Below are 20,032 nucleotides of genomic sequence, written 5' to 3' on the forward strand. Positions count from 1 at the left end.
TATCTCTTTAAAACTAATTTAAATCTGAGCATTAAAAGACTGTTTGATACCATATGTTTGTTTTAGATAGGAAACAAAATCTATTCTAAACATAAGGGCTTATGAAATCTGTATTCTGAACATAAGAGCTTATAAAATTAGTATATAGGACTGGAAGCTATGGTAAATTGTTTCATGGCCACAGATTCCTCCTATGTTAGTATGCATGGCCCTTTGTAATGTGACCTTGCTGTTCCTCCTGTCCAGAGGGGGGTCTGTTTACCCAACCCTTGCTAAGATATGTTGCTTTTGTGCTGTGCTAAGAATCCAACATTTGCTCAGTAATGTCTTTTTATTGTGGAATGTAAGTCCAGCATGAAATTGTTGATTTTTCTCTTTGAAGACCATTTAAAAGCTACTTTTGAAAGTGACCAAGGTCTGTGGACATGAGCATCACAGCCTTTTGTGAAAATATTAGATAGACTTCAAGAACACAACCAAAGACTGCCAGAGACTAGAAAGATACACATCACAAATCCATTTAGCTGTGTACGTGAAAGGAACAAATTAAAAGGTTCAGCAATGTCACTGGCATATCTGAGAATTCAACCTATTTCATTTTGAGACCCACATACCTTATCTGTGAAGGCGACTCTGTGTGTGCGTTTTCCAATCTAGATGGATAGCATAGAATGAGATGACCTAGACAAGCACAGCACAAAGACAGTTGTGATAGCATCCGAACTTTCATGTGTAGCTTATAAGGGCAATTCCTCCTTTTCTATGTAGGCCTTTTTTGAAAATAGCACTGTGCATTGGTTTGCTTACCCTGAGAAGACCTGAAAGATGAGATTATGATCTTTCATCTCAAATTAAAGAAGGCTTGTCTCAGGAACCATTTGACAAGTTCAAACGCTGCTGACTTAGATACTGGCCTCTTATCAGCACCTTCAATTTAATGTTTGGAGTGAGTGGTAGGCCTATGTTGTTGAATTTTTATCAGATTTCCCCTCATCTTGGTAGATTATGCTTTAATTCACTATTCTGTGACTTATCAATATTGTCTATTTTATGCTATTGAGCTATAATAAATAAATAGCAGAATGCAGTACTTACAGGTAGTGAAATTGAGGTAAAATGGGCTTGTGACATAGGCTAGATCAAAAAGGTATTACCTGCAAGTTAATAAGTAGCTCAGATTCTGGTATAATTTGCTTTATTCATAGGTCTTGTGGGGGAAAAAATAAGCTTTCTCATTCTGATAATCCCTTAAAAGAGTCATGAAGTTTTGATCTTTGGCTTATTTGATTTATTTTTAATTGATAGAAACCAAGCCATTCCTGTGCCTCTCAAAGATCTATTTGTGGAAAATATTTTAACTTTTAACCAAATTATGTCTTCCCAGTATTAGTGACCCTCTATGTTAAAATGTTTTCCCTTGAAAGAACTCCAATGTTGTTAGAAGAGTTTGATTCTCTTTTTGAAGAATCATAGAAGCACAGTACAGTTTTGTACCTGTGGCCTTTGGATTTTGATTCACATTGAATTTGATGCCAGGAGTTACCTGGAAAAGTCAATAATAATCCGTGGATCATTGCCTTACTCTGACACTGGGTGAATTAGTCTGCTGGGGTAATGTTCTCCAGCTTGTGTAATGGGCCTATTTAGTAGCAAGACAGCAGCCATATGAAACACCTGGGTGGTCTTCCAGAGTACTTTCACATGGATTAGATTTCAGTTATCCAACGTGAGGTCACAAAGGCTTAGACAGCTGGGCTGGTGCCACATCATGAGCAGAATATGACTTCTTCCTACCGGATGCAGAATGTAAAAGGTGCCTGAGGTTAAAGCTGATCCTTGGGCTCCAGGAGCAGATATGGGTCAAATGAGGTCTCAAACCACAGTTGGAAATGTTGGGAAAGTCTCTATACAGGAAAGAATCAGATTTTCCTCTGGCACTTTCATTAGGCATGTTCTCTGCCAGAAAAGCCTAGTTTCTGAGTTTTCTGGATTGAGTTTTATTTGATTAACACTGGTTTAAAATTTTAGGTGTTATTAAGCAGAAACAGAAGAAAGGGCCTGAGTGGCCCTTTCCTGTTACACAGAAAACAGCATTTGAGGCACATAGGCTTTGGAATAAAATCAGCTTTTTAGTGTTCTTAGAGATAACAGTGGCTCCAAAGCCCACCATTTTTTTCCAGTCCTGCCAGGAACTTTGAATGATCCAATAAAAGGTAATGATCAAAGGTTTCAAATGCAACTGATAAATCATATAGATTTGTATTCAGGATGCCTTAAATTGACTTGTGGATGTTTCTCATCTATCAGGAAGGACTTGGTGATTTGAATTTAGTACTTTGATGTTGCAGTAATTGTTTGCAACTGCAGCTCAATGGCCTGAAGGCATTGCTCATTTCTCCCTTTGTCTTCTTGCAAAGAGCTCTTGAAGTATTCTTTCACAGGCTGTTCTCAACTCACTGGGGGCTGTGGCCTAAAATTTAGGATAAGAGAATGCTTCCATAAACACTTGGTACAGACCAACAACAATGCCCTAATGAGCCATCCCAAATGTGCACCAATCTGAATCAATCATCCCAAGTCCACACCCTCTTCACTGGATATATATTAAGTTTCACTTCATGGTATTTATAAGGGAATTACTAAAGAAGTCATGGGGAAAATATTCCTCTACTTATTATTTTAGTCAAGGTATTTCATATATTTATAAGTTACAAATATCTTTCAAAGTATATTTTAACCAGTTCCTCAGTACTTGAAAAAAAAATGCTATAGATTATCTCCTTTTGGAAGATAATCTGTTTCTTCCTGCTATTTCAATTAGATTAAATTAAAACACTCCCAAATTAAGGCTTTCTGGTAATGTTTTCTAACCATATTCTGTAGTTTCCTCAATCAGTTGTTCCACTAGTCATTTAGTGCATGCGTATATTCTGGCTGAGCAAATGTATCAATATTCATGCAAGGGTGTCCATCTCTAGCATCAAAAGCCACGTGCCCATCTATCTACTATGAATATCTTAGTCATCATTTTACTCCAATATATTATCTCATATATCTTCTGCATTTCAAAATTCTTTTTAAAATTCAGCTCATCCACAGAATCTTTTCAGGTGAACTCAACTATTATCCCTTTGGCTATTCCATGGGTTGCCATAAATCTTATGAATATAGATTAACCTCATAAATATCTAGGATCTAAGACTGTAAAGTATCACAAACTGAAAGATCAACTGTCAGGGCAGTAGATTCCTCTATAAGCCACAGTAATTGACAAGATTGAGTCAGTATCTGTGCATCTACTGGGATTGTTGAGCATCGTTGTTGGTGTCACTTTTATGCTCATTTACCATTAAGTTGCAAGGCTGATAACATGTGCTGCATTAGTGTGAATCGTGTTTATTTTAAAATAAATGTTGATGCTGAAGAAAAAAGTGTTACTTGAGGGGAAACAAACCAGACAGTAGCAACTTATTTACATACTAGACAAGATACCCTTTTCGTGACCTCCAAAGTTCTCAGGTCTGGGACATTTCATACTCTAAAGATTACTTAGCTTAAACATTGGTTTTTGCGCCTGTAGCTTTGTTTGGTTCAATTTGGCATGCCTCTGTTGAGTGCCTATTCTGCTAGGGATCCTAAGTGATTGACTAAAGGAAGTGGCTTGCCATCAAACAGCTTACAATGTGGTTCCACCCTATTCTCCCAGACATCACTTTCTCTCTCACATTCTTGTTTTATCCCGACTTTAAATGTCCATATTTATTTATTTACTTGTTGATGATCGGTCTTCCAACAATCCACAACTCTTCACAAGCAAGGCCTTTGTGTTGTGTGCTGATGTATCCAGAATGCCTGGAAGACCAGCTGGCACATTTTAGGCATTCGGTAAATATTTAATGACTCAAGGGGAGACAAAATACAACTACATACACAAGACAAATAGGGATATAACACACCCTAAAAAGATACAAAAACAGATCCACATTTTGCAATGCTCTAACTGTATAAAACTTGGGGGGATTGCTATTTAAGAAAAGCAGCAATAATTTTTTAAAAATTATATAGAAATGAATTATTTAGCATGAAAAATAATCACAATTTATAAATAAAGTTAACATACTAGAGATGACAAAATGTGAGAAATAATATTAATGATATATTAACACATGAAAATATCTCAATATTATACTTTTTTCTCTATAATTTTTGGCCATGTGTTCTTTTTTTGTTGTTGTTTGTTTATTGAGATGAAATCTTGCTCTGTCACCCAGACTGGAGTGCAGTCATGCTATCTCAGCTTACTGCAACCTCCGCCGCCTGAGTTCAAGTGATCCTCCTGCCTCAGCCTCCAGAGTAGCTGGGATTACAGGCATGCATGTGCCACCACGCCCGGCTGATTTTTTTGTACTTTTAGTAGAGACAGGGTTTCACCATGTTGTCCAGGCTGGTCTCGAACTCCTAACCTCAGGTGATCCACCCGCCTCAGCCTCCCATAGTGCTGGGATTACAGGCATGAGCCATCGCACCTGGCCAGCCATGTATTCTTTAATCACCTCTCCATATGTAATATCAATTTCTGAGAGATTGAATAAATGGATAATTTGTCATTTGCTCTAGCATGGGTAATCCAAATTGTTTCTGTTTAAATAACATTTGGGACATATAAAGGGCTTCACACATACATACTTGTAACTATGAAACTGCTACAGGTTTGTGTCTTACTAGTGTGGGAATTTTAATTCTCTGCTGCATTTTCAAGTATATTCTATATAAGAGAGAAGTTCCCATTTGTCAAGGTATCAGTGAGAACTGAATTATTTGCTTATAATTGTATAGATCTGGTGAGTGAACAAATCTTCCATAGAGTAGCTCTGGCTTTGTGTATTTCAAATTTTGTTTATCTTCCAGTGCCCACATACTTACAGTGCTGGTGCAAAAACAGCACAGCCACATCATTACTTCACCGGGCCCTGTACCTTAGTATCATGAAACTGGTTGAACTTGCACAGTGGGTGTTGGGAATATTCTTATATTACTCACCAAGATGACTGGCAATAGATTATATGCAGAATTGTTTGTGAGCCACATAAAAATAGTCCATTATATATATTCTACTATGTATATAAATAACCCACTATATCTATCTATCGGAGTCAGAGATATATCTCATATATATATAGTAGGCTATATATATATAGTGGGCTGTATATATATGAGATATATAAAAATATATATAATGGGCTATATATATGAGATATATCTCTGACTCCACTATATATATATATATATATATATATATATATATATATATATATATGACTATTTTTACATATAGGGGACTATTTATATATATAGTAGAATATATATAAAGGCCTATTTTTATGTGGCTCAGAAACAATTCTGCATATAGTTAATTTATTGCCATTCATCTTGGTGAGTAATAGAAAAATTTTTCCAACACCCACTGTGCATGTTCAACCAGTTTCATTATACAAAGGTACATATGTATTATATATATATAAAATATGTATATAGTGGACTATATATATAAAATATGTATATAGTGGGCTATATATAAAAAAATATATGTATATAGTGGGCTATATATATAAAAATATATGTATATAGTGGACTATATATATAAAAAATATATAGCAGACTATATAAAAATATATGTATATAGCGGACTATATATAAAAAATATATGTATATAGCGGACTATATATATTAAAAATATATGTATATAGCGGACTATATATATAAAAACATATATAGCAGACTATATATAAAATATATATATAGCGGACTGTATGTACAAAAAATATATATACACAGCGGACTGTATGTACAAAAAATATACACAGCGGACTGTATGTACAAAAAATATATATACACAGCGGACTGTATGTACAAAAAATATATATACACAGTGGACTGTATGTACAAAAAATATATATACACAGCGGACTGTATGTACAAAAACATATATACACAGCGGACTGTATGTACAAAAAATATACATACACAGCGGACTGTATGTACAAAAAATATATATACACAGCGGACTGTATGTACAAAAAATATACACAGCGGACTGTATGTACAAAAAATATATATACACAGCGGACTGTATGTACAAAAAATATATATACACAGCGGACTGTATGTACGAAAAATATATATACACAGCGGAATGTATGTACAAAAAATATACATACACAGCGGACTGTATGTACAAAAAATATACATACACAGCGGACTGTATGTACAAAAAATATATATACACAGCGGACTGTATATACAAAACAAATATACATGTATAGCGGACTGTATATATAAAACAAATATACATATATAGCGGACTATATGTATAAAACATATATATATAGCGGACTATATATAAAAATATGTATATAGTGGACTGTATATATAAAAATATATATATAGTGGACTATTTGTATAAAATATATATATAGTGGACTATTTGTATAAAATATATATAGTGAACTATTTGTATAAAATATATGTATAGTGGACTATATGCATAAAATATATATAGTGGACTATATGCATAAAATATATATAGTGAACTATATGCATAAAATATATATAGTGGACTATATGCATAAAATATATATAGTGGACTATATATATAAAATATGTATATAGTGGACTATACATATATAAAATATATACAGTGGACTACATATAAAAATACATACAGTGGACTATATAAGATATATATACAGTCGACTATATATAAAATATATATAGTCGACTGTATAAAATATGTATATAGTGGACTATATATATGTAATGTATATAGTGGACTATATTATATATGATATATCTCTGACTCAGTTTCCCCTTAACTGGAATTCCAAAAATATTCTGGGCCACTTCATTGCCACCCAATGGGAGGAAGAGTAGTATGGATGGAACCTTAGTGATGGAAGAGATTACAGGGTTAACCTATAGCAATTAAAGTATTTTACTTATGTAAATTTTACAAAATTATATAATCATGTGATCTTGTTACTAAGGCTCCTCTTGGCATCATGTAAGGGGCTCATGCAAATGAGGGCCCCTGAAATTACATTTATTTCCCCACGCAAATCTGCATCTGGGCATTCCAAAGAAATAGAGATTGTTTATAATTATTGGGAGTGGACCTTCAAAGTGGGACAGGATTACAACTGATTGCAGTATTAGAGAATAATCATTTAGAGGTCACATGATCTAGGACATTTTTAGGTGACGGCAGGTGGTCTGTTTGGCATATACACCTGAAAAAGAATGTAGTATAAGATATAATTAGTGGTTGAGGCAAACCCTTGAGGTCCTTGAATGCCAGAACAAGAAATTGGGAGGTTGACGCACACATAATCAAAATCCTTCCTTTCATCTCTGTGATTCAGGAGCTTTTATTTGGATTTATTAATTCAGGTATATTTGTTTATTTCAGTTAGTACTTTGCTTGTTTTTTTAGAGTGTATGCCTTTCAAAGACCTGGACCTTTGCTTGCACCAAACCTCCTCTGTCGCTTTATCCTTAACCCTTGAGACCTAGTGCATATCTGAGACCTGGCATTAACTAACCTTAAGTAGCATGAGCAAATTTATATTGTAAAGTAGCTTAAAAATTTTGAAAAATTGCAGATTTGTGTATACAACTGGATAAAATGTGAAAACTTTAATAGTTCAACCCACTTCAAGTGGAAGTCATTCGTCTTCAGAGACAAGTATAAGTCCCAATAAAAGTAAGTTAAAAACCCCTTCACATATTTTTGTAGCACTGGCTTTCCAATTTCAGCTGTTTTCCAAATACTAAAAGATGCTTTATCATGTGTGTGCTTATTCATATCCATTGTGTAGTCACTTGACTATTTTGTGAATTACTTGCATTTGTCCATCATGTGTTGAACAAACATGGTTTTTGCAATCTGAAATGAGAGAAAAATGATATGAAATGTCAGTTGACTTGAACTTCCTTCCTCGTTTTATGGCAATAGTGGGAGTCTCTTTTCTAATGGACTCATATTTAAGATGAAAGTTTTTGACTTAGTTTCCTTAGTGTGGTTTTCGCATCACAGTATCTGAAAGCATGTCCTAGCGGCTGCATTCATCACAGGCCAGGCACCAAACCGGGTCAGGCACTTCTGCGGCGAAAGTGATCTCTTCTCAGTACTTTGCTATAAATTGTGCTGCTATTGATATCATTACCAGTTTTTTTTTTATGGGTCTCCAGATTTCAGTGTTGTGCAGTTTTTTTGGCATCAGCTGAAAAGCCCTATCTGATGCCCATAAAATCTATACAAAAAGAGAAAATCTAGTTGTCTCCAAAAACAAATGATGTACCACTTTCACTAGTCTTATTTTATTGAGTATTGATGGGAGTAATAGCAATACTAGTAAGGCATGTAAATCATCTGCAAGAAAGACTGTGTACTCTGGGAGAGGAGTTTGGATGCCTTGACTAGTGAGACAAGCATCTTACCAGATATGTCCTTGTGACCATGGGTTGATGTTTCCCTCTCAGGTACTCAGCTTCCACCATATCTTCCTTTTACCTGTATCTTTCTATCAAAGTATTTCTTTCTGATGGACAGTTTATTTTATTTTATTTATTTATTTATTTTTGAGATGGAGTCTCGCTTTGTCACCCAGGTTGGAGTGCAGTGGCGCGATCTCAGCTCACTGCAACCTCTGCCTCCCGGATTCAGGTAATTTTCCCTGCCTCAGCTTCTCGGGTAGCTGCAATTACAGGTGTGCACCACCACACCCCACTAATCTTTGTATTTTAGTAGAGATGGGGTTTTGTCATGTTGGCCAGGCTGGTCTCGAACTCCTGACCTCAGGTGATCTGCCTGCCTTGGTTTCCCAAAGTGTTGGGATTACTGGCGTGAGCCACCACACTCAGCCTGCTGACCAGTTTAGATGAAAAGAATTGCTGCTGCATTGAAGAGGTGTTATTCCCCTTACTTCTATGCACTTACCCAGATAGAGAATGTGGCCCTGCCATAGGAAAGTGTCAGGTGAGTAAAACTAGAGTAGAAATAAAGTTCAAAAGATTTGGAAACTTCATTTTTCTGGGCTTCAGTTCTTTTTTTTGTTTGTTTTGTTTGTTTGTTTTTGAGACAGAGTCTCTCTCTGTTACCGAGGCTGGAATGCAGTGGCACAATCTCGGCTCACTGCAACCTCTGCCTCCTGGGATCAAGCGATCCTTCTGCCTCAGCCTCCTGAGTAGCTGGGACTACAAGTGCGTGCCACCATGCCCAGCTAATTTTTATGTTTTTAGTAGAGATGGGGTTTCACCGTATTGGCCAGGCTGGTCTCGAACTCCTGACCTCGTGATCCACCCACCTTGGCCTCCCAGAGTTCTGGGATTATAGGCATTAGCCACCACACCCGGCTACTTCAGTACTTTTATTGGCTATCTAAATTAGAAAACTATCTTTTTACAGGTCTACACTGGGACTTTGTTGCAGCCCCTCCTCAGTGCTCATTTAGCCAGCAAGAAAAGGGGGAGCAGCTTCTTTGAGGTGACAGTGCTAGAATAATGGTTAGAAGGAAAGTTTCTGACCTATAGTCTTTTTGCACCATATCTCTGAAGGATACACCCATATTTTTTCAAACTCATTCAACAGTTGTTAAAGTTCAAGATAATTGAGAGGTATTGTTCTAGGTGCTGACTAGTTGCAAAGTCTGTTAAGGAAATGTACTACATGAAACCAAGATGCAGCCTATCCTGTCTTTCTATGCTGTTAGTATGGATTACCTGGAAGAATGTGTTTTTTTCTACTTCTTTCTCTCTTCTCTAATTTGCAAAAAGTTTAGCCACTTGCAATTTACTTTCATCATCAATGTAAAAAATTTACCAACTTACATGTATTTTAATTCAGAGCATTTTCTTCTGTTCATATTTATCTTGTTATCTTAAGTGTCAACAGTCGTGGAAGGATAGTGTGTTTTTTTTTTCTTCAAACTGTCCAACTGTTTTGGTAGCACCAAAGGAATCCCTTAGGGCAAAGGAAAATCGAGACTCTGAAAAGACCAGCCCCCTAAAGAGGAGTCTCTTTGCACATAAACAGGTTATCGTGTTAATCCCAGTTCCCTTCTCCATGCTTTCACCCCACCCATTTCTCTGAGCACTCCTCTGTGACTTTATTAAACAATAAGCATTCTATATTTCTTTCTTTCTGAAAATTCTGAGAGAGTATGAAATCCTGGCTTTTGCGTTATTTTGCATGCGATGCCATTAATAGTTCTTTACTGATTCCTCCTTTTTATTTTCCTCTGTTCACTTCATTTTTGTATCTACCTGCTCATTCTAGAAACCAATATGATTTTCATTATCAACTTCATATTCATCTTTGTGAATGCCCACCCTATTGAAAATCTAGTCTTTGGTTTCTCACGCATATCAAGACATTTTACATTAAAAGCACATAATTCTAACAGTCAGTGGGCTGAAGCCAAGATTTGTATTTTCTCTGAGACAAATCATAGCAGTTGCGAAAACCTCCCTATTGCTCTTCTTCAGGCCAGAAATGAGAATGATTTTAGGTGTCTGTTTTATGCTCCTTCTCATTTGCTTTTAATGTGTAGTCAGTTTCTGAATTCTCCTGTGTTCTCCTCCAGGTTCTCTCTCCATTTCTGCCTGTGACTGCTGACACCCTGTTCACCTTCTCCACGTTGCCCTTCTAGCCTCTCTGTGCATGAGGTCCTCTAGTTCTTACAGAATGTCTTGTCAGTGCTTTCACCGTGACCTGCCCCCCACCCTGAGAGCTGTCCAGGTGTCAGTCACCCTAGGATGAAATGACACCAATATTGGTGACAAGCTGGCCTTCTGGTTATGCTCAGGAGAATCATTAACCATCTTTAAATAAATAAATCCCTGCTGCTACTCCGCATACAATTTGGAACATGTGCCTTGTGACTTTTGATGTGGGGCTCTTGTTTGAAGCCATTGTTTGTTTTCCCTGCTGCCTGCATCATCATATGTTATGTGATTCTTCAGGACCTTGGTTTCAATCTCTATAACTGCCTATCCTTCAAAACCCCCAAACATAATATTAAATGACGTCACCTGTCACTTAAGCCATCTCCATCCCAAACATATCCTCCAAATGAAAATCCACTGAGAGGGAGAGGGAGAGTGTGATTATAACAAAGAGACAGAAACTTATAGAGATAGCACCTTACATTTTTGTTGGTCTTTATATCTTGCATGATTCATTGGTATACCAATTTCACCCTTTAACTAATGGCTGCCACTTTCAAAATTGTTTTCCTCAAACTGAATTAGACGACCCTCCTCTTGGCTTCCTTAGTGACATTTAAAGGGAACATGGATCAGTACCTGGACCCCATTTAATACCAGCTGCCCCGCCATTAAAATAGTAATTACTGGAGAATTAGAAGATGCACCATCATTCATAGACACTTGGGAACTGACTTCACTTTCTCCTATGAGGATGTGGCTTGACTGGTGTTAATTGGCCTAAATCCTGTTAAAACCTGACAAATCTTGCCATCTTCCTAAAGGTCTGTACAGTGAGTGAGTGTGTAAGTTTTTCCTGAATGTGGCATAAGTCCTGAATGTCACTGGAGAATATTCTAGTGAGAATTATGCTTATCCTGATATGGCAAGATCCTATCTGGTGAGGACATAGTCACCAGCAGCTACATACCCAGTCAGGGACTCTTCTATTCCTGCATCTAGTAGCTTTCTCTTTGGCTTCCATTCAGTTTCAAGTATCAGCTAAATAAAATGGGGACTTGATCTAGCCTCTGGTGTATGTTTTCATTGGTGTGTGTTCTCCAATAAGCCACGTATAACCTACTTGAACACTTTAGTGGTACCTGCCTTTTTGTGTGCTGGGGTGTACTGAAATGTTCCTCATTTCCACATTTCCTTTTCTGAAAGATAACTTGAGAGTGGATGAACACCATGACTGCTGATCTTAATATCATCCTCATCCCTTCTCCCTGTCCTGATGCATAAGAGCAACCTCAAATATTTAACTGTGTGAAAAAAAAAACCAGCAAGCAGTTCTATAAGAATTTATGCTTTAAAATACTGAACAATTCCTATTTTATTTGTGCTTTGCTTCCAGTGGCTTTTAAACTATGATTCTAAGGAACATTGTTGTTCCTTGAGCTGAATCTGGGGTTTTTGCCTCTAAATTCCAATAATAAGTATTTTCTTAATTAGCTGAAAAAAACACTAATGAATAGCAAAATTTTCCCATTTTTGAACTCCCTTCTCACCTCATTTGTGTAAAAGTTTTGATTCGTATTGTAAGGCTATATTTGTTTTAGTGCAAGGTTAGATTTTATTATTTTAATTTACAAATTATTCCATGAAAATTAACTTGACTTTCAAGAGCCTAGCTTTTTAAGCAGACGAGATAACACAGCTCACAATAAATAACAAGTGCTATTACCTACTTTTTTGGGGGAGGGAGTCCTGTATGAAAATTACATACCAGACAGTTCCATGTCCTATGCATGCCTTAATTTACTTCAGCCTCCCATCAGTTCTGTTATGTGCTATATTCACCAAGTTTTAAGTGATGAGACTGAGTCACAGAGCAGTGCAAGTTCAATGCCACAGAGCAAACAAAGGCTCAATCTGTTTGACTCCAAAACCCAGGGTCCTCTCCACTGTCCTGACACATGACAGTTAGCAGTGTTAGTGTCTAATTGTTACTGTTAGATTTATAAGCTTCTTCACTGTAGAGGTTATGTTTCCTTTACTCCCTAACACTGGAAGCCTCTATGAAACTGGATAGAGTTGTCCCCTCTCATTTCAGTTAGCTTTCCTTGTACAATACGACTTCTACTCTACTATATATTCAAGGTTTTGCCCAAATTATCTTCAGTACTCCTAATTACCTGCCCTCTGTTGTACATTAGGACTTACCTTTCTTTGTCTTTTTTAAAATTTTTTATTTATTATTATTATACTTTAAGTTTTACGGTACATGTGCACAATGTGCAGGTTAGTTACGTATGTATACATGTGCCATGCTGGTGTGCTGCACCCACCAACTCGTCATCTAGCATTAGGTATATTTCCCAATGCTATCCTCCCCCCCCCCCCAGCCCACCACAGTCCCCAGAGTGTGATATTCCCCTTCCTGTGTCCATGTGATCTCATTGTTCAGTTCCCACCTATGAGTGAGAATATGCGGTGTTTGGTTTTTTGTTCTTGAGATAGTTTACTGAGAATGATGATTTCCAATTTCATCCATGTCCCTACAAAGGACATGAACTCATCAATTTTTATGGCTGCATAGTATTCCATGGTGTATATGTGCCACATTTTCTTAATCCAGTCTATCATTGTTGGACATTTGGGTTGGCTCCAAGTCTTTGCTATTGTGAATAATGCCGCAATAAACATACGTGTGCATGTGTCTTTATAGCAGCATGATTTATAGTCCTTTGTATACTCAGTAATGGGATGGCTGGGTCAAATGGTGTTTCTAGTTCTAGATCCCTGAGGAATCGCCACACTGATTTCCACAGTGGTTGAACTAGTTTACAGTCCCACCAACAGTGTAAAAGTGTTCCTATTTCTCCACATCCTCTCCAGCACCTGTTGTTTCCTGACTTTTTAATGATCGCCATTCTAACTGGTGTGAGATGGTATCTCATTGTGGTTTTGATTTGCATTTCTCTGATGGCCAGTGATGGTGAGCATTTTTTCATGTGTTTTTTTTGGCTGCATAAATGTCTTCTTTTGAGAAGTGTCTGTTCGTGTCCTTCGCCCACTTTTTGATGGGTTTGTTTGTTTTTTTCTTGTAAATTTGTTTGAGTTCATTGTAGGTTCTGGATATTAGCCCTTTGTCAGATGAGTAGGTTGCGAAAATTTTCTCCCATTTTGTAGGTTGCCTGTTCACTCCGATGGTAGTTTCTTTTGCTGTGCAGAAGCTCTTTGGTTTAATTAGATCCCATTTGTCAATTTAAGGTGGAACTCAGTCTCTTCCTGACAGCCACCTTCAAATAGGGTTTAGTAGTTTAGAAAAACATTCTAGGAAGGTTTGTTTAAAAGTCTGAGATAACAGTTCATATTTAAAGATGCTCATTATTAATTTCAGTGTGGAATGATTTGCACTTGTTATTAACACATTTAGAGAGAAAGAAAAATTAGAAGATACTCAACAGGAGACATTCAAGTGTGGAGTACAGAAAAGCCGAGAAGAAGAAAGTTATTCCTGATATGTTTAAGAAAGATCTAGCCATCTTAAAGTTTTTTTTTTTTTTTTTATGTTTCAAATAGCTGATACACTGGTACAAAACTGAATTGTCATCTTCTAGGATATACTATAATACTATGGCATATTGATTGAATACACAAACCTGAATACTTATCATTATTATTACTATTATTATTATTATTATTTTGAGACAGAGTCTCACTCTGTCTCTTAGGCTGGAGTGCAGTGGCGCTATCTGGGCTCACTGCAACCTCCGCCTCCCGGGTTCAAGTGATTCTCCTGCTTCAGCCTCCGAGTAGCTGGGATTACAGTTGCGTACCACCATGCCTGGCTAATTTTTCTATTTTCAGTAGAGCCAGGGTTTCACCATGTTGGCCAGGCTGCTCTCAAACTCCTGACCTCCAGTGATCCACTTGCCTCGGCCTCCCAAAGTGCTGGGATTATAGGCGTGAGCCACCGCGTCTGGCATGAATGCATATTATTATAAAATTATATCTTAAATATTTTAATGTGTTATTATTTAAAAAGCAGATACTGATAGTGAATGAGGACTCATAGGCATGTGTCTTTAAATTTGAAGAAAAATTACCTACTGTGGCTTTTTTAAAGAAAATGTATTTATTACCTAAGAAAAACCATGTCTCTCTCTCTCTCACACATGCACACATACACTCTCTCTCTCCATATATATATATATACACACACACACACATACATATATATACATATATAAACATATATATATGGCTCAGCTGCATAAAACAATGTAACTAAATTGTTGATTGCTAAAATGTTCACTTCTGTGCCTCTAAATCAAGTTGATTTTGACAATGAGGAAATGTCTTGGTGAACCACGTTGGTTTTACTTTTTGTTTGTTTTCTCCCATGCAAGATTATCAACTTGTAATTTACTGGCCTGATTAAATGCTTGGAAATAAACCAGAGTTCTTGAATTTTGCCCCATTTTCTTAATTTTAAAGATAATGAGTTCCTTTGAGGATATTGCATTTAGATTGACTTGTTCATTTCATGTTGCTGGTAATTGAGGGGCTTAATCTGAAAGGAACTTAGTCTTCAGATCACCTAAGGGACAGAAAAAGATACTGGTATGGGACTGGGATCCTACTTTCTTAAAATTTTATGGTACTTTTTCTTGCTTCTACTCTTCTTGTTTTTTTAAAAAAAATGTTTTATTTCAAAGAACAATTGCCAACCGTACAATTATTGGTATGTCAGTTGGTTAAGAAATGTTTGAGATGGAGGTGGAGGGATGGTGAAAAATGTAGTGATGTCTCTTAATAAAAAGGAAATAAAGGAACATGAACTTGGACTTTATAATTCCTTTTGGCATAGGTTTGTGTCCTAAGTAGCATGTTAATTTCTTATCATGAAAGAAGTTTTTTTTTTTTTTTAAGAAAAGCAAGTTCTATCTGGACAAAGATAAAAAATATTTGCAATTCTATGTTTTGTACAAACTAAGAATGTTAAAGCACACATAAAAACCAGGTTTGTAAATAACCTACAAAGTGGATGAAAAATGTTCCTTTAAGCTGGAATCGCTTCAGAGGTTTGGGGAATCATTTTCAGAATATTGAGAAATGAGAAAATGCATTTCAACTGTTTTCTACTCTTTTCCCAAAAGTACAAAAATAAAACGCTAATTTTTATATGAGAGTGATTTTTAAACCACAAGCAGATTTTTTTTGAGATGTTTCTCTGTAGTGGCCAACTTTGTATGAAGCAAATTATTTTAGGCCTAATTGCAGTCAGAGCAGTTAGGCCGCTGGCTCTGCTAAGGTTGAATTTCATTTGAACTTTCTAATAGTATGATCTTTTTTCAGAATTTAATAACTGACTCAAATATTTAATAGTGGAAGCTTTCATTAAATTAAAAAGAAATCAGGATATATTTTTAGAAGAACTAACTTATTTTCTTTATCAGTTCTATCTACTTTAGGAGAAGAGGAAGAGAATGGAAGCAATCTCTTTGTGTACTTAAATAGGCATTAATGTTATAACCCCAGCAAATAATTTATTTTGGTCTATATCATCATTCAAAAGATTTGGAAAGCACCAAATGGCAGTAATAACTATACTTCCAGCTCTATTGAATGGCAAATTACACTGACTGTGTGAATCTCTTCATTCGTCTCCTGGATAATCATTCTTTTTAATACTCACATATATTTTCTAGATCAGTTTTTAGATTGTACACAGTCAACTTGTGCATTGCCTAACAGTTTCTGTTAAACACAATGGCTTGTTTTGAAATGCAAGTGGGGAAAGATGAGAGTTGAAAGATTTTGTTTCCATGTGTCAATCTATAAGTAGATGACAAAAGATCATTAAATGGATTAATTTACAAGCATCCTTAGAAATAGAATGTTTTTACATAAAAGCATGTTGTAAACCTTTTAAATTAAAGTGCATTGTGTCATGCACTCTCTTCACCCCAGGGTTCTTTTGACCTCTCACCTCTCACTTTGTCTTCCAGGCACTCCACTGCTGGTGAGGAGAAGCAGTGACCCAGTGCCAGGCCCACCTGCTGATACCCAGCCAAGCGCTTCACACCCTGGTGGCCAGAGTCTGAAACCGGTTGTTCCAGTAGGTATCCTGCTGCTTGTATTTCTAATGAAAGATCAAAGTGCTATACCCATAGGTTAAGTGGGACTTTGCAGTTTTAAACACATTGATAACTAGATAGAGATCTTTTGATAGTATATATAGTATTAGTTATACTAATAGCTAGTATGGGCTATTACTTGTGTATAGTTATAGCGATAGCTATTATGTATATGGTACTGATTATGTGCCAAGTACTATTTTACCTGTTTTATATTAAGTCATCTAAACTTCCACATCAAGGTAAGCACATGTTTTTATCTCCATTTAACTGATAATGAAATTGAGGCAGAGGAAGGTTTAGTAATTTGTTTAAGGTCCCATAGCTAATAAGTGGCAAAGCAAGGAATTTCACCCAGGTGTTCTGGCTCCAAAATCCTTGCTTCTAGCCAGTACACTATACTGTTACATTTCCTTCATCTTACAGTTTCGTAATGTCCAAGGATATCGTTATATTTTTGTTGTGTTAACCCAATGCTTTGCAAAACCATACCATGGTGAGTGGTGTACATTTTCAAGCTCCCAATATCACGAAAATGTGGTGCCAGGACTGGATTTGTAAGAACTCAGCATTCAGATTGAAGAAAAACAAAATCATTGACCAAAAGTGCTTATAACCAGATATACTTATAACTAATAGGTTAAGTGGAGAATAATTTCCTGAAGAGATGATATTCTCCTTCCATATAGGACTGTGGGATCTTCCTGCTAAATCCTCAGTTGCTTTGAGGAGCTGTAATTGTGAATAATCCTCTCTGATAGCCTGAGAATTCAATTTTGGCTAATGACTATATACCATTGCAATAGGTAATCTTCGATAACATAACCATATTAAAAATTCCCTAAAAGCAAGACTCTTTCTCACTTTTAGTCTCACTGTCTATAGCGCCTTAAGAAAAAATAAACACATCATTTATAGGTATATACGGATGCTGAAATGAGTTAAACAGATTTTTCTGATTTGGTATAAAATATTCTTATCAAGAACCAATGTCAATGTTTATGAGATAGGAGTCACTATTTGAAATCATTAGCTCTTTGCTAATAGATATGTGGCAATATTTTGGCATATTTCTTTTATTATTAAAAGAAGGCAGATGTCTTGAAAGTATTTTAGATGTAATGTTTTTCCTCTAACCTATTTAAAACTCTATCCTTCTAAGGAAATATATTTAATGGAACATTAATAAAAATCAGGTGTATGTGTTCTATTTTAATGTACGTACAAACAAAACTGGTATGTGGTATGACTTTTCTTAAAACACACACTGGTTGAGACCATGTTGAGTCTAATTATGTTGGATTGGGGGAAGACAGCTATTCAGCGAGAGAAGAATTACATAAAAGAGCAGAACTACAATTTAGTTTTCATTTTCATGATGTCTGTGTGTCTGTGTACCCTAAAACGAGAGTGTGTCTGATTAATGTGTTAGCATTGTTTGCATGGAGAAAGTCCCTGTATTTGCCCATTTTCACACTGCTCTAAAGAAATACCTGAGACTGGGTAATTTATAAAGGAAAGAGGTTTAACTGACTCACAGTTCTGCATGGCTGGTGAGGCTTCTGGAAACTTAAAATCATGGTGGAAGGGGAAGCAAACATGTCCTTCTTCACAAGGAGGCAGGAGAGAGAAGTGCAGAGTGAAGGGGGAAGAAACTCTTATAAAACCATCAAATCTCGTAAGAACTCACTCACTATTACAAGAACAGCATGGGGGAACTGTGCCCATGGTCCAATCACCTCCCACAGGGTCCCTCCCCCAACATGTGGGGATTACAATTTGGTTTACAATTCAAGATGTGATTTGTGTCCGGACAGAAACCTTAACCATATCAGTCCTCCAATGTTTATTTCCATGTTTCTATCACTTAGGCTCTGGGCTTAAACCAATTAAGATGACATCAATGTTACTTTCCCTAGAGGAAATGATGGCTACTATCCATCTGGTAAATGCTGTAGCCCCACCAAAATATGACATCAGTGAGTTCCAAGTTGGGGTATGGGGCAGAAAGACATATTATTACTAGCAAAGATGCATCTCATAATTCAAGAATAAATGCTGGCGCCCAAAATCCTTGTGCCTTACTTATGCAAGTGATAAAATATGGGCTGAGTTCCTGTGTATCAACAGTGAAAAGGAAACACATGTTTCTTCCTTTCCTCATAGTGTCCTCTGTGGATGATGGAGTGCAGACCACAGACCCAAAAAGGAGAGTCTGGTCCTTGCCCTTGCATGGAATAGTGGCACATCTTAGGTGTCTCTTGCTTCAGTTGTAAAATAATGTCCGTGAATATTTTAAGCTTTAACATCCCAAGGTACAGACATTGTGCCTTATGTATCTTTATCTAGGGCCAAGTACATGGAAGATGCTCAGTGTATATGTTTTGGACTTAGGAATGCAAGACACATGTAAGTCTAGGAAGAGTCCTAGAAGTTCTTAGAAATTAACCAGCTAATTAATTATTATTAATTAATATATATTAATATATAAATATATAATAATACTAATTAATAATAATTAATCTGACTCAGCCATTCTCTCCATTTCCCAAAGAGCGTCTACCAGGGAAATATTTATCTGCTCCAAGGTCTAGTTCACCACAGGCAAGTGACAGATAGTTTAACTTCCTTATTATGCAAACATTAATAAAGACACTTAGGTGTGTTTATTTTTACTAGAAGGAAGATGTGTGTGTGTATATATGTGTGTTATAACTGTTAATATATCCTTGCATAGCCAAACTTATGGAATGTTTAGATCTACAGTGTCTAGTTTAGTAGCCACTAGCCACATGTGGCTATTGAGCTCTTGAAATGTGTCTGATCCAAATGTAAATGTACTTAAAATTTAATACACACACTGGATTTCAAAGACTGAAGCATAAACAAAATAACATAAGAGATCTCATTAATAATTGTTATACTGACTATATGTGGAAATGATAATATATTAGGTATACTGGGTTGAATAAAATATATTATTAAAATTATTTTCACCTGTTTTTACTTTTTTTTTTTTTACATGGCTATTAGAAAACTGAAAATTCTATTTGTGGTTCTTACTCTGTTTTATTGGACAGCGCAGCTCTAGACAGAAGCAAAATTGGGTATAGCATGCATGAGATAGTTTGAGTCCTGGGGAAGATCTTTGAGCCTCACATCATCTCTTGGGCAACAGTGCA

The 20,032-nt window shown here is 36.2% G+C and overlaps 1 protein-coding gene across 4 annotated transcripts in view; it reads left to right on the forward strand.

Annotated features, from left to right (window-relative positions):
- The window catches only part of PARD3B (par-3 family cell polarity regulator beta), a 1,084,399-nt gene that overhangs the window by 495,591 nt on the left and 568,776 nt on the right, over window positions 1–20,032 (forward strand). For all 4 annotated transcript variants that reach the window (XM_063695123.1, XM_019022741.4, XM_019022742.3 and 1 more), the window contains one exon: window positions 16,722–16,831. In XM_063695123.1, the coding sequence (XP_063551193.1) occupies window positions 16,722–16,831 (110 nt within the window). The remainder of the gene's footprint in view (window positions 1–16,721; window positions 16,832–20,032) is intronic.

The sequence above is a fragment of the Gorilla gorilla genome, chromosome 11, assembly GCF_029281585.2.
Source record: "Gorilla gorilla gorilla isolate KB3781 chromosome 11, NHGRI_mGorGor1-v2.1_pri, whole genome shotgun sequence".
Lineage (NCBI taxonomy): Eukaryota > Metazoa > Chordata > Mammalia > Primates > Hominidae > Gorilla > Gorilla gorilla.